At 42.6% G+C, this 12,430-nt stretch overlaps 1 protein-coding gene across 10 annotated transcripts in view; it reads right to left on the bottom strand.

Moving 5' to 3' along the window:
• Nucleotides 1-12,430, bottom strand: part of pyd (zonula occludens-like protein polychaetoid) — a 662,689-nt gene that overhangs the window by 193,471 nt on the left and 456,788 nt on the right. For all 10 annotated transcript variants that reach the window (XR_011393435.1, XM_070096083.1, XM_070096079.1 and 7 more), the window contains 2 exons: nt 6,300-6,408; nt 5,915-6,097 (listed from right to left, as the gene is read on the bottom strand). Coding sequence is in view for 9 of the 10 variants with exons in the window: in XM_070096083.1 (XP_069952184.1) it covers nt 5,915-6,097; nt 6,300-6,408 (292 nt within the window). In the remaining variant the exon portion in view is untranslated. The remainder of the gene's footprint in view (nt 1-5,914; nt 6,098-6,299; nt 6,409-12,430) is intronic.

Below are 12,430 nucleotides of genomic sequence, written 5' to 3'. Positions count from 1 at the left end.
TATGGCTAAGTTCTACATCATTTAACTTATAAGTACTAGGGTTATGGGCACTCCCAAGCTTCAGAACCTTGCATTTATCTACATTGAACTGCATCTGCCACTTTTTCTGACCAAGAATAGAGTTTGTTTAAATCCTCCTGAAGTTCCATAACATCTACGTTTGAATCAATTATCCTACCTATCTTTGTGTCATCGGCGAATTTGCTCATATCACTAGTAATTCCCTCATCAAGATCATTGATATATATTATAAACAACAACGGGCCCAAGACTGATCCCTGTGGAACGCCACTTGTTACAGATCCCCACTCGGATTTAACCCCATTTATGGACACTCTCTGCTTCCTGTCAGTGAGCCATGACTCGATCCACGAGAGCACTTTTCCCCCAATGCCATGAGCTGCCACTTTCTTTAACAGTCTATGGTGCGGAACTCTATCAAAAGCCTTACTAAAATCTAAGTAAATAATATCAAATTCTTTATTGTGGTCAACAGCCTCAAAAGCTTTACTGAAGAAAGTTAATAAATTAGTTAGACAAGACCGGCCTCTTGTGAATCCATGCTGAGTATCATTAATCAAGCTATGCTTATCGAGATGGCTTCTTATAATCTCAGCTATAACTGACTCTAGTAATTTGCCTACAATTGAGGTCAGGCTTATTGGGCGGTAATTTGACTCCACTTCTACTTCTACTATTACTCAACTACTATTCCTACTACTTTTGCCAATACCTTCACTTTGCCTCCCTTCACCCTTCCTTCCCCCTTTCTATCAAATGTCCCACTACAATCACTCTCCCTACTTTCTACTACCACCAGCCTTACCACTACCACTACTACTTCTCCTTCCCTTGGTCCTGTCCCTGTTAACACTGGTCTATATACAGGGTGTCCACAAAAACACTCCCTGATTTCAAACAGGTATAACATGTAACTTTATTGTAATAATCTTTCACAGTTAGTAGCTTCAGATGCAGGATTTCATTCAGTTTCATGTGGTATAGGGCAGCATTAAAGGTACTCAATGTGAGCCCCTCTGGTTGCTCGGCAAACATCGATGCGATAGTCCAGTTCGGTCTATCGCAGGCCACTTGCAGAGGTCACCGGACCTAACTGCTTGTGAATTCTTTCTTTGGGGGTACATGAAGAGCACAGTTTACATGCAACCCTGGAGGAGCTGAAAATTTCGATCACTGAAGCAGTTCGCATGATAACTCCAGACATGTTGCAGAGCATCTGAACCAAACTGGACTATTGCATTGATGTTTGCCGAGCAACCAGAGGGGCGCATATTGAGTGTCTTTAATGCTACCCTATACCACATGAAAATGAATGATATCCTGCATCTGAAGCTACAAACTGTGAAAGATTATTACAATAAATTTACATGTTATACCTGTTTGAAATCAGGGAGTGTTTTTATGGACACCCTATACTGGCTCCCTCTCCTTTTGTTAGTGTGACTTTGTAAATGGTCCAAGTTGGACATAAACATTGTCATAAGCCTCTCTCTCCTATGTGTAGGTTATTTGTGTTTCAAAATAAATCATATTAATGTGGAAACGCTAAATCCTTAAGGGTCATACAGCATGGGTATGAAGACTCCATCACTGCTCACATTTAAGAGAATTGTATGAGACTACTATTTAGATTTTCATTTTCTCTTTTTTCAAACTCTTAAGAGGGCCACCCACTTCCCTTAAGTTGTGTTCACAGAGTATAAATAGAGGAATCAGAGATCAGTCAAAAAGAGGGCTGAGGGAAATGAAAAGCTTATCAAAATGCAATCCAGTATTTCCTGGAGCAATAGAGGGAGACATGCACAAGGCTGCTATCACTCCCCTCATACTGAATACCAGGTTATATGCCTCAACATGATAGTGGCTATCTTTGTACTTAGCAAATCAAAACTGTAATTAAACATTGTAACCTTGACAAAGAAATAAACTTTACTTTACTTCTTCCTGGTATTTTCCTAAGCTGACAAAGAAATTGTCTTCCTTTTCTTATGTTCTCAAGGGTAGTGCTGTAATCTTGAATTTTACAGACTGAGTAAAATATCAGCTGACTCCAAGGGGTCATCTGCCACATGCTTATGGTGGAGTATGCAAAGCAGCAGACTAGGAATATTTCCCAGAAAACTTTTTAATCCTGTTCCATATAATCTTAATTCCAGGACCATTATACAGTGGACCCTTGAATTTCGTAATTAATCCATTCCAGAGTGTGTAACAAAAGTTGAAATTTATGAATGGCAAAACCATTTTCCCCAAAAGAAATAATGTAAATCCAATTAATCCATTCCAGACACCCAAAAATATTAACAAAAAATAGTTTTTTACATTAAATATAGATTTACAAACAGAAAACAATAAGACATCAAGTATAAAACAAAAATAACATCACACTCACCTTTATTGAAGACTGTTTTTGGTACATGGAAGACAGGAGGAGGGGAGAGGATGGGGAAGTTACACTATTGTTTGGAAGGGAAATCCTCTTCCATAAAGGTTTTAGGTACCAAATCTTTGTCCGGGGTTACTTCCCTTCTATGTTTTCTAATGCCACTAGGACCAGCTTGAGAGTCACTGGACCCCTGTCGCTCAAAAAAATTGTTCCAGACAGCTCTGTTTCTGGCATCTCTTTAAAATTTGCCTCAAATAGGACAAGACACTGTCATTGTACATGTTGCTGACACAGCTTGCAACAGCTTTGTCAGGGTGATGTTCCTCCAAAAACATTTGCACCTCACTCCATTTTGCACAAATGTCCTTAAACTTTGAAAAGGCACCTTCTTCCATCTGTTTTCCTCCTCCTCTGAAGCAATTTCCTCAGCTGTGGTCTGTTGCTGTAGCCGATGAAAGTCTTGCAGCTCTTCAGTGGTTAACCTTTCATTGTGGTCCTCCACCAACTTTTCCACATCCTGGCCACTCACATCCAAAACCTGGAATTCCCCAATGCCACAACTGATTGCACAACAGGTGTAGGGTCGACAGGGTCAGCCTCAAACCCTTCAAAATCTTTGTTGAGGACACAATCTGGCCACAATTTTCTCCAAGCAGAGTTCAAAGTCCTGGAAGCCACTCCCTGCCAAGCCTTATCTATAAGGCCTATGCAATGGAGGACACTGAAGTGATCTTTCCAGAACTCTCTTAGGGTCAACTGAGTGTCTGAGGTCACATCAAAGCACCTTTGAAACATTGCTTTGGTGTAGAGTTTTTTGAAGTTTGAAATGATCTGCTGGTCCATGGGCTGGTTGAGAGGAGTGGTATTAGGGGGCAAGAACTTCACTGTAATGAAACTAAACTCTACCATTTGGTCATCCAAGTCTGGAGGATGAGCAGGAGCATTGTCCATTACCAGGAGGCACCTGAGTGGCAATTTTTTTTCCAGGAGGTATTCCTTCACACTCAAGCCAAACACTTCATTGAACCAATCAAGGAAAATTTCCCTTGTGACCCATGCCTTACTGTTAGCCTTCCACATCACACACAATTTACTCTTGGCAACACTGTTTCTTGAACACTCTGGGATTTTCAGTGATACACCAGTAAAGGCTTCACTTTGAAATTCCCACTAGCATTGCCACAGAACATGAGAGTTAGCCTGTCTTTTATAGGCTTGTGTCCTGGGAGTGCCGTTTCCACCTGCATGATGTAGGTCCTCTTCGGCATTTTCTTCCAAAAGAGGCCTGTTTCGTCACAACTGAACACTTGTTGGGGGATGAATCCTTCAGCCTCTACAGTCCTTGAATTCCTGCACGAACTTTTCAGCCACATATTTGTCAGAACTGGTAGCCTTGCCATGCTTTACCACACTGTGTATGCCATTACACTTCTGAAATTTCTCAAACCAACCTTTGCTGGCCTTAAATTCACTAATATCAGCACTCATTCCAGGCATTTTCTTAATGTGATCAGCGGCATGCAACTGCCTTGCCTTTTCACAAATTATCAACTGCATAACACTATCTCCTGCTGTTTTTGGTTGATCAACACCAACAACAAATTCTCAACATCTTTGGGTATTCGTGATCTCTTTTTTGTAAGCATATCTACCCCTTTCGCAATAACAGCTTCCTTGATTTCCTTTTTCTTCGCCACAATGGAAGCGATGGTTGTATGGGGCTTCCCATATATCCTGGCAAGATGGGCCACACACACTCCGCTTTCATATTTTGCAATGATTTCTTTCTTAAATTCTATTGTGTTTCTCACATTCTTTATCAAAGGGCTGGCACTACAAGCTTTCTTTGGGGCCATGGTGGCTTATTTAGTAGTTGCAAGCACAAAAAAGAATGGAATACTACAAAATGTATCAAATGGATGCATGCAGTGACGTTCACTCACCAATAAACAATGCCCCACTGACTGGTAGTGGTGTGTGGGGCGCCTTTGTGTGGCACGGACGTCCAGACTAGGCGACAAATAGCTAGCCAAATTACGAACCGCAAGGCTATATTTCGATGAAAAAAACGTTACAAAAGGTGAAATTTACAAAGCACGAGGCTTACGAAACTTGAGGGTCCACTGTACACTGTTTCACAGTGAAGACTGGGAAAGACGTGAATCTAAAAGTATTACAGTACTACTACAGTGGACCCCCGCATACCGTTGGCATCACATAACGTTTAATCCGCATACCGATACATTTTATCGCTAAAATTTTGCCTCGCATACCGCTTAAAAACCCGCTCACCGCTGTTCGTCCGAGACGCGTCCAATGTGCGCCTTAGCCAGCCTCACATGTTCCGCCGGTGGCATTGTTTACCAGCCAGCCTCCGCGGTAGCATCCAAGCATACAATCGTAACATTTCATATTATTACAGTGTTTTTGGTGATTTTATCTGGAAAATAAGTGACCATGGGCCCCAAGAAAGCTTCTAGTGCCAACCCTACAGCAATAAGGGTGAGAATTACTATAGAGACGAAGAAAAAGATCATTGATAAGTATGAAAGTGGAGTGCGTGTCTCCGAGCTGGCCAGGTTGTATAATAAACCCCAATCAACCATCGCTACTATTGGTGGTACAGCTGCTGCTGCTGCACTGTCAGCTGCTGCTGCTGCTGTAGCATCGTCTGCTGCTGCTGTAGCATCGTCTGCTGCTGCTGTAGCATCATCTGCTGCTGCTGCTGCTGTAGCATCGTCTGCTGCTGCTGTAGCATCGTCTGCTGCTGCTGTAGCACTGTTGCTGGTGTGGCTTATTGAGAATATACCAAGAAACAATTAACCCCAGAGGATTTGCCACCCAGGATAACCCAAAAAAGTCAGTGTCATCGAAGACTGTCTAACTTATTTCCATTGGGGTCCTTAATCTTGTCTCCCAGGATACAACCCACACCAGTCGACTAACACCCAGGTGAACAGGGAAAAATGCCTGGAACTAGTGCTCATATTGGTGAATTTAAAGCCAGCAAAGGTTGGTTTGAGAGATTTAAGAATCGTAGTGACATACATAGTGTGATAAGGCATGTTCTGGAAGAAAATACCAAACAGGACCTACAGTACTCAGGAGGAAAAGGCACTCCCAGGACACAGTGTCTCATCAGTCATTGCTGCATCTTCAATAAAGGTAAGTGTCATTTATTCTTCATTTAGTAGACTAGTACATACACAATATATACTGTGCATGTACTACTCTACTATTGTGCATGTATCCTTCTCTTTGTGTGTAGGAAAATGTATATTTCACGTGGTAAAAAAATTTTTTTCATACTTTTGGGTGTCTTGCACGGATTAATTTGATTTCCATTATTTCTTATGGGGAAAATTCATTCGCATACCGATTATTTCGCATACCAATGAGCCCTCTTGCACGGATTAAAATCGGTATGCGGGGGTCCACCGTACTAGTATTTTATATTTAAGCATCTCTTGATGTTAAGTTTAACTATGATTACATACAGATACTCACTTTTCCTAAAGACTTGGATCTCCGTGAATTTCTCCGTCTCTTGAAGAAGCCGCTCCTTGATTCTGACTGTGTTTGTTCTTTTTTAGCAGCATTAAACTGGGCAGTGGCTAGTTCTTCTGCCCGGGCCTTGTTAGGAATTATGCCTTTTTGGGTATCTTGGTTGTTGCGGCCAATTCTGTGAACCTGTAATAAAGAATTGTACTGCCAATTACAAGGCACATACAAGAAAGAAAAACTTAATACAGTACTATATATACATGCCAATTCGTAGAGGGAATTTTAAGTTATCTGGCAACCACTATGGAAATATAAACTTGTGTATACCTTAAAGTACCCTTACTAGGAAATAACTAATAATATGATAGTGATGTATACTTGCCCTCACCTGCCATGCCCCCACAACACCATTATGTAGTGTGTCCACCACTCTGAAAATGTCTCCTGAGCGGAAACTTAGCTCTGATTTTCCGTTGGGTTCGTAGTGAAAGTGTGTCCTGCAAAGAAAATATTTTTTTCAAATTTTGCAAATTCTTCACAAATTCAAAGCACAAATTTGAACAATTTGTCTTTGGTTTTATATCTTATGTTATGATATCTGCAATCTGGGACTGCAGATCCATGAATCTCTTACATTATTATGCAATGAATTATGAGCTGTGCTCCTGGAACCTTGACTCACATATGGTAGTATGCAGTGATCCATGAGCTGGGCTCCAGGATCTATGATTAGTGTCTACAACTGTATCACTCCATGCAAATATTCTGTTTCATGACCCATTTGTAAAACAAATGACCCAAAATGGCAAAAAAGTTAAACTAATATGCCATCTAAGTACAATACAACTGTTGATTTTCAAGATCCCATATATTATAAATACTGTACAAAGATGGATTAACTGTGTTTATATCTTCCATAGAAAATGTAATAAATTTTGGGCAGGCATAAGCTAGGACTATTATTATGATTAGAAAATGAAAAACAAAACATTAGAAATAAATACAGTACTATATGTGTATATACAGCATATAGCACATACAGTGGAACCCCGAATATCAGCGGCTGTGTTTATTGGCCAATTTGTATTTAGTCCGATTTTTGGGCTGAAATTTTGCTCTGTATATTGGCCGGTGCCTCGTAATTCGTCCATATTACAGTGGACCCCCGCTTAACGATCACCTCCAAATGCGACCAATTATGTAAGTGTATTTATGTAAGTGCGTTTGTATGTGTATGTTTGGGGGTCTGAAATGGACTAATCTACTTCACAATATTCCTTATGGGAAAAAATTCGGTCAGTACTGGCACCTGAACATACTACTGGAATGAAAAAAGTTCGTTAACCGGGGGTCCACTGTATATGCATCAGCCCACCTCCCGCTGGGACGCTGAACGTAGGTGAGTCAGTCTCCCTGTGTCTCTCGGTGAATGAGCTTATACTCCACGCATTCATCCAAACATTTCCTTAAAATCCATTGGTTTTTGTGCTTGTTTATTAAGTGCGGCTGTAAAATAAGCCACCATGAGCCCAAAGACGGTTCAGAGTGCCAGCCCTTTGGTAAAGAAAGTGAGACACACAATGGAATTTAAGAAAGAAGGTATTGAAAAATAAGAGGGTGGTGAGTGGGTGCTGGAGCTTGCCATGATGCATGGGAAATCCAAACCAACAATCACTTCAGAGATTAAGGAGATTTGTGCAATATGGAGTAGGGTGCAAGCTTTTACTGAGAAATATCTCCCTGACCAAGCTGAAACAAGCCATATCTGCAACAGGTTCAGTGACAAAACCTTGGCCCACTTCGGGCAAATCTTAAAAATTCACCAGAAACAGAGCTCTCTGGATAGATATTCTGTGTGACAGGGGTCTAGTGACTCTCAAGTGGGTCCTAGTGCCATTAAAAGACAAAGAAGGGAAGTATCCCCAGAGAGGGACTTGTTTCCTAAAGTCATTACGGAGAGGGATTCCCCTTCCAAACAATAACCCCAACTCCCTCTACCCTCCTCACCTTCTTCCATATGCCAACAAGAGTCTTCAATAAAGGTATGTAATGTTTATATTTACGTATTTATATTTATTTATCATTGTTCTGTGTATGTAAAACTATAGTTAAACTTTACAAAATGTATTTATTATTATTATTTTTGGGTGTCTGGAACAGAGTAATTGTATTTACATTAATTCTTATGGGAAATATTGCTTTGAATTTAGGCTGCCCTTCTGGAACAGATTACGGCTGATATTCGGGGTTCCACTGTACTAATAATGTAAAAAATATATAACACGGTAATCCAAATTTTAATGAAAATTGAGTAAACGACATAGATGAGGGAATAAATAGCGACATAAGCAAATTTGCTGATGACACCAAAACAGGCTGTCTGGAAGTGGCAAATGCAGTTTAATATTGACAAATGCAAAGTTCTAAATGTTGGACAGTTAAATAACCATGCCACATATAACTAAATAATGTAGATCTTAATACTACTGATTGCAAAAAGGATTTAGGAGGTCTGGTTAGCAGTAATCTAAAACCAAGACAACAGTGCAATAGTGTTCGCAATAAAGCTAACAGAATTCTTGGCTTCATATCTAGAAGTATAAATAATAGAAGTCTTCAGGTTGTTCTTCAACTCTATATATCCTTGGTTAGGCCTCATTTAGACTATGCTGCTCAGTTCTGGTCACCGAATTACAGAATGGATATAAATGCTCTGGAAAACGTACAGAGGAGAATGACAAAGATGATCCCATGTATCGGAAATCTTCCATATGAGGATAGACTGAGGACCATGAATCTGCACTCTCTAGAAAGGAGTAGAATTAGGGGGGATATGATCGAGGTGTATAAAACAGGAATAAATAAAGATGTAAATAGCATGCTGAAAAATCTAGCCAAGACAGGACTCGCAGCAATGGTTTCAAGTTGGAAAAATTCAGATTCAGGAAGGATATAGGAAAGCACTGGTTTGGTAACAGAGTTGTGGATGAGTGAAACAAACACCCAAGTACAGTTATTGAGGCTAAAACGTTGTGTAGTTTTAAAAATAGGTTAGATAAATACATGAGTGGTTGTGGGTGGGTGTGAATTGGACCTGACTAGCTTGTGCTGCTGGGTCTGGTGCTGTGCTCCATCCTTGAGTGGAGGTGACCAGACAGGGTGGTCATTGGGCTAATCCAGGGGGTCACATGGACCTGCTCTGCATGGGTCAGTAGGCCTGTTGCAGTGTTCCTTCTTTTTTATGTTCTTATGATTCTATGGCAGTTCTGATATCTGCCTTGTGTTATATGATCACTGGTATGAGGTGAGTAATCAGGGTAGAATTCTGTAAGTCAGGTAAGGGTAGCTAAGAAGGAAGATGTGTGTTAGAAGCCTAGATTGTGAAGAGTACAGGTTTTCATACTTTTAGATAATGCCCGAGAAGGAGAGAGATACAAAGAACGGAGTGTATACCACCTATGCAAGTGGATACGGGCTGCTGTGTAATGCAGCGAAGTATGAACAAATAGCTGATGGTACGGCACTTTCATTAAAGGTCCCATCAAGAAAAGGATTTGAAGAATACAATAAATTATAGCCTGAGATGGGATAGATAATGGCAGAGTGTAATTTTGGTTCCTGTAAGCAAACACCAACAGGGTAAAACTGGGAGAGCAACATCTGAAGCTCACCCTGATTACCCCTGAGGCCTCGAATATTCCACTGTATATAGGCCATGATTGGCAACGATAAAGATACCTGAAATCCGCAGGTAAGGGTACCTACGGACTAGAAGGGTTAGAAAAGTCCACATGAGGTGGCAAAGGAAAACGTTCAAGTAGCGAAGGAATGGTGCGTTGTGAAGAAAGGAGTTGCGCAGATGGAGAAGAGGAAAGAGAAGGAACAGAGGGTGGATCAGTGTTCATTGATGGTTTGGTCTCTGCAATATATTCAGAGATTGCTTCAAGTGTTTCGGAGTTCAGAGACGTCGTATGGGAGACAATATTGGGGATGGAAGGAGGAGGAGTTTGAGTAAAGATCGGAGCTGTAATGGACTGTACCAAGGTAGGGGGGGCAAAAGGGTGGAGGGAACTGGAGAAGTGTGGGAGGGGACAGAAGAGGCAGAAACCCGGGAGGTGGTAGAAAAGGAAGAAACTTGGGAGGGGACAGGGGAGGAAGGCACAGTACGAGGAGGAGGATGAACCTCCACACTTGTAACGGAGCCAGTGAAAGGGGAAGACCTAGGTACAGAGACCGGGCAGGTAAAATGTGGAGGTGGATGAAGGGAAGGAGGGGTTAAAGGAGATTTGTTGGACCTCTGAGAAGTAAAGGGACAACTGGGAGGACGTGTCGTACGAGGTCTTGTCGATACCGGGGTTTGTGAGGGAGAACACGAAGAAGTGAGGACAGACTGAGGTGTTGAAGTAGGGACGTCTGAGCCCAGGACAGCAAAAGAATTAGATACAGGAGTGACTATGGGACTGGCAACCGCAGAGGAGGCTGCAGAAGATGGGACCCCAGAAGTGGGGGGACATTTTGAAACACGAGAATAAGAAACACGGGGTAGTCTCCCTTGGAGGCGGAGATGAGAAACTGCCATAGCATAAGGGGGACCTTCTGCCTCTTTGAGGCAATGAATTTCCTGCTCATTTAAGTAGACCTGGCAACGGTGAGAGTACAAAGGGTGATCCTCATGACAATTAAGGCAAGAGGGAGGTCGACTGCAAGATGTATTAGAATGGTCATTGGCACCACAGACTGGGCATTCGGCTATAGATCTGCAATATTTTGCTGGGTGGCCAAATCGCCAGCAATTCCTACACTGTTGCGGTGTAGGGATCACCTTCTGAACTTGTAACCGATGTCCTGCTACATAAACAGAGGCTGGGAGTTCACGGCTGTCAAAAGTTAAACGAGCCACATTGCAAGGGTATCGTCTTCGCCCGCGGGCGGGAAGAACATAAGTGTCTACCTTGAGAATTGGGAGATCTTGGAGTTCCAGCTGTTCGAGAATGTCATTGCCACATGTCTGGAAATTCTGTTGGACTATGGTGTGGGGCAGAATAACAGTACTACTACAAGAATTGAGGGAATGATGTTTTTCGATAGTGATAGGAATAGTATCGATATGTGAAAGAAGAGAAAGATCATGAGCTTGGGTAGAATTCTGGACTGTGATGATGCGCGTACCACTCTTAAGAGCATGAAAGGAAATATCTCTACCAACGTGGCATAGGAGCGCTTTGCCAACACTATGGTCAGAAAGATAGGCAGTAGAAGAAGTCGGTGGTAAAGTAAAGAATTTAGTCCATTGTGTGGTCCGAAACTGAGTGTGGAGAGGGAGTGCATGACATGTCGGTCTTTTCCGAGTAGAATGGGAAGGTAACAAAGTAACATCGTCAGGAGATTGTCGTTGGCGTTTAAAAGTGGGACCAGAGTCGGTCCGACATGAGACGGGATGGCGACTCAAAAATCGTCGCACTATAGAGGGAGAGGCCAGAAGCATAGTCAAAGGAGAGCGGAGGACAGACAAATCGAAGGAGTCAGTGGAAGCCCCGGTACCTGAAGCGGGTGAGGAAACAGCACCGGCAAGAGGTACAGGGGCTTTACGAGTGTCCAAAGAGTGGCCAAAAGACGAGGCGAGGTCAGAACAGGGTGCGGTAACAATAAGGGGCCCGGGGGTAGCGGGGTCATGGATTTGGGACTCCATGGTTAGGTTACTTCTTTCTTTTTGTTTTTAAGAAAAAAAAAAAAGAAGAAAAAATAAAAATAAAAAAAGAATAAAAAAAAGGGGGGACTGGGGAGAGAGAGTTCCTAGGAGGAATGAAAGGGGCAGAAATCTCCCTCTGTGCCCAAGAGGACCTCAGCACCACAAGTAGCGCAGATGCAGCATAGAACCCGTGCCATACCCTACCCTTCATGCCAGTAAACCAGCAATCCAGGATAGCAACCTCACATCTGCCGAGCTACTTCGGTGGACAAAAGAGAGGGTGGCCGGATATCCGCCACAAAGCATAACTCCTTCGGCCACCACCCCCGGAATCTGAAAGTTGGCTTCCATAGATACACCCGTCGCAAGAAACACACCCAAAGCCACCCTCAGGGATACCGGAGAGGGATCGGGACATCCCCAGGCGATCCAGATCCCACGGCAAACTACGCCACCGAAAAGAACCTCAACGGAATGGGATGGACCCCAGTACCCTCCCCACTACCTATGAACTAGTGTGCCTGTGGGAAAAATCCCAAAGGCCAAAAAGAGGAAGGGCAAAAGGGAGGGGTGGGGAGGAGGAGGAGGAAAGGAAAAAGGGGAGGATGGGATAGGGAAGGGGGGATTGGGGGGTAATTAGGTTTGGTCTGAGGAAGGAGACCGACAGGTCTAATTCCTCAGACCAAGAGCCTCTTCACCATGCCAAGGAGCCCCCCTTGAAGAGGAATTTGATGGAAAATTGACAAAATTATGCTCTCACGAATTTTGACGTGTCAGTGATATTATGAATCGGCGATTTTGCCGACTTTGACTCCCATTTTAGGCCAATT

The sequence above is a fragment of the Cherax quadricarinatus genome, chromosome 52 (genome assembly GCF_038502225.1).
Source record: "Cherax quadricarinatus isolate ZL_2023a chromosome 52, ASM3850222v1, whole genome shotgun sequence".
Lineage (NCBI taxonomy): Eukaryota > Metazoa > Arthropoda > Malacostraca > Decapoda > Parastacidae > Cherax > Cherax quadricarinatus.
Note: the sequence above shows the minus strand (reverse complement) of the source record. Positions and strands in the feature narration are given on the sequence as shown.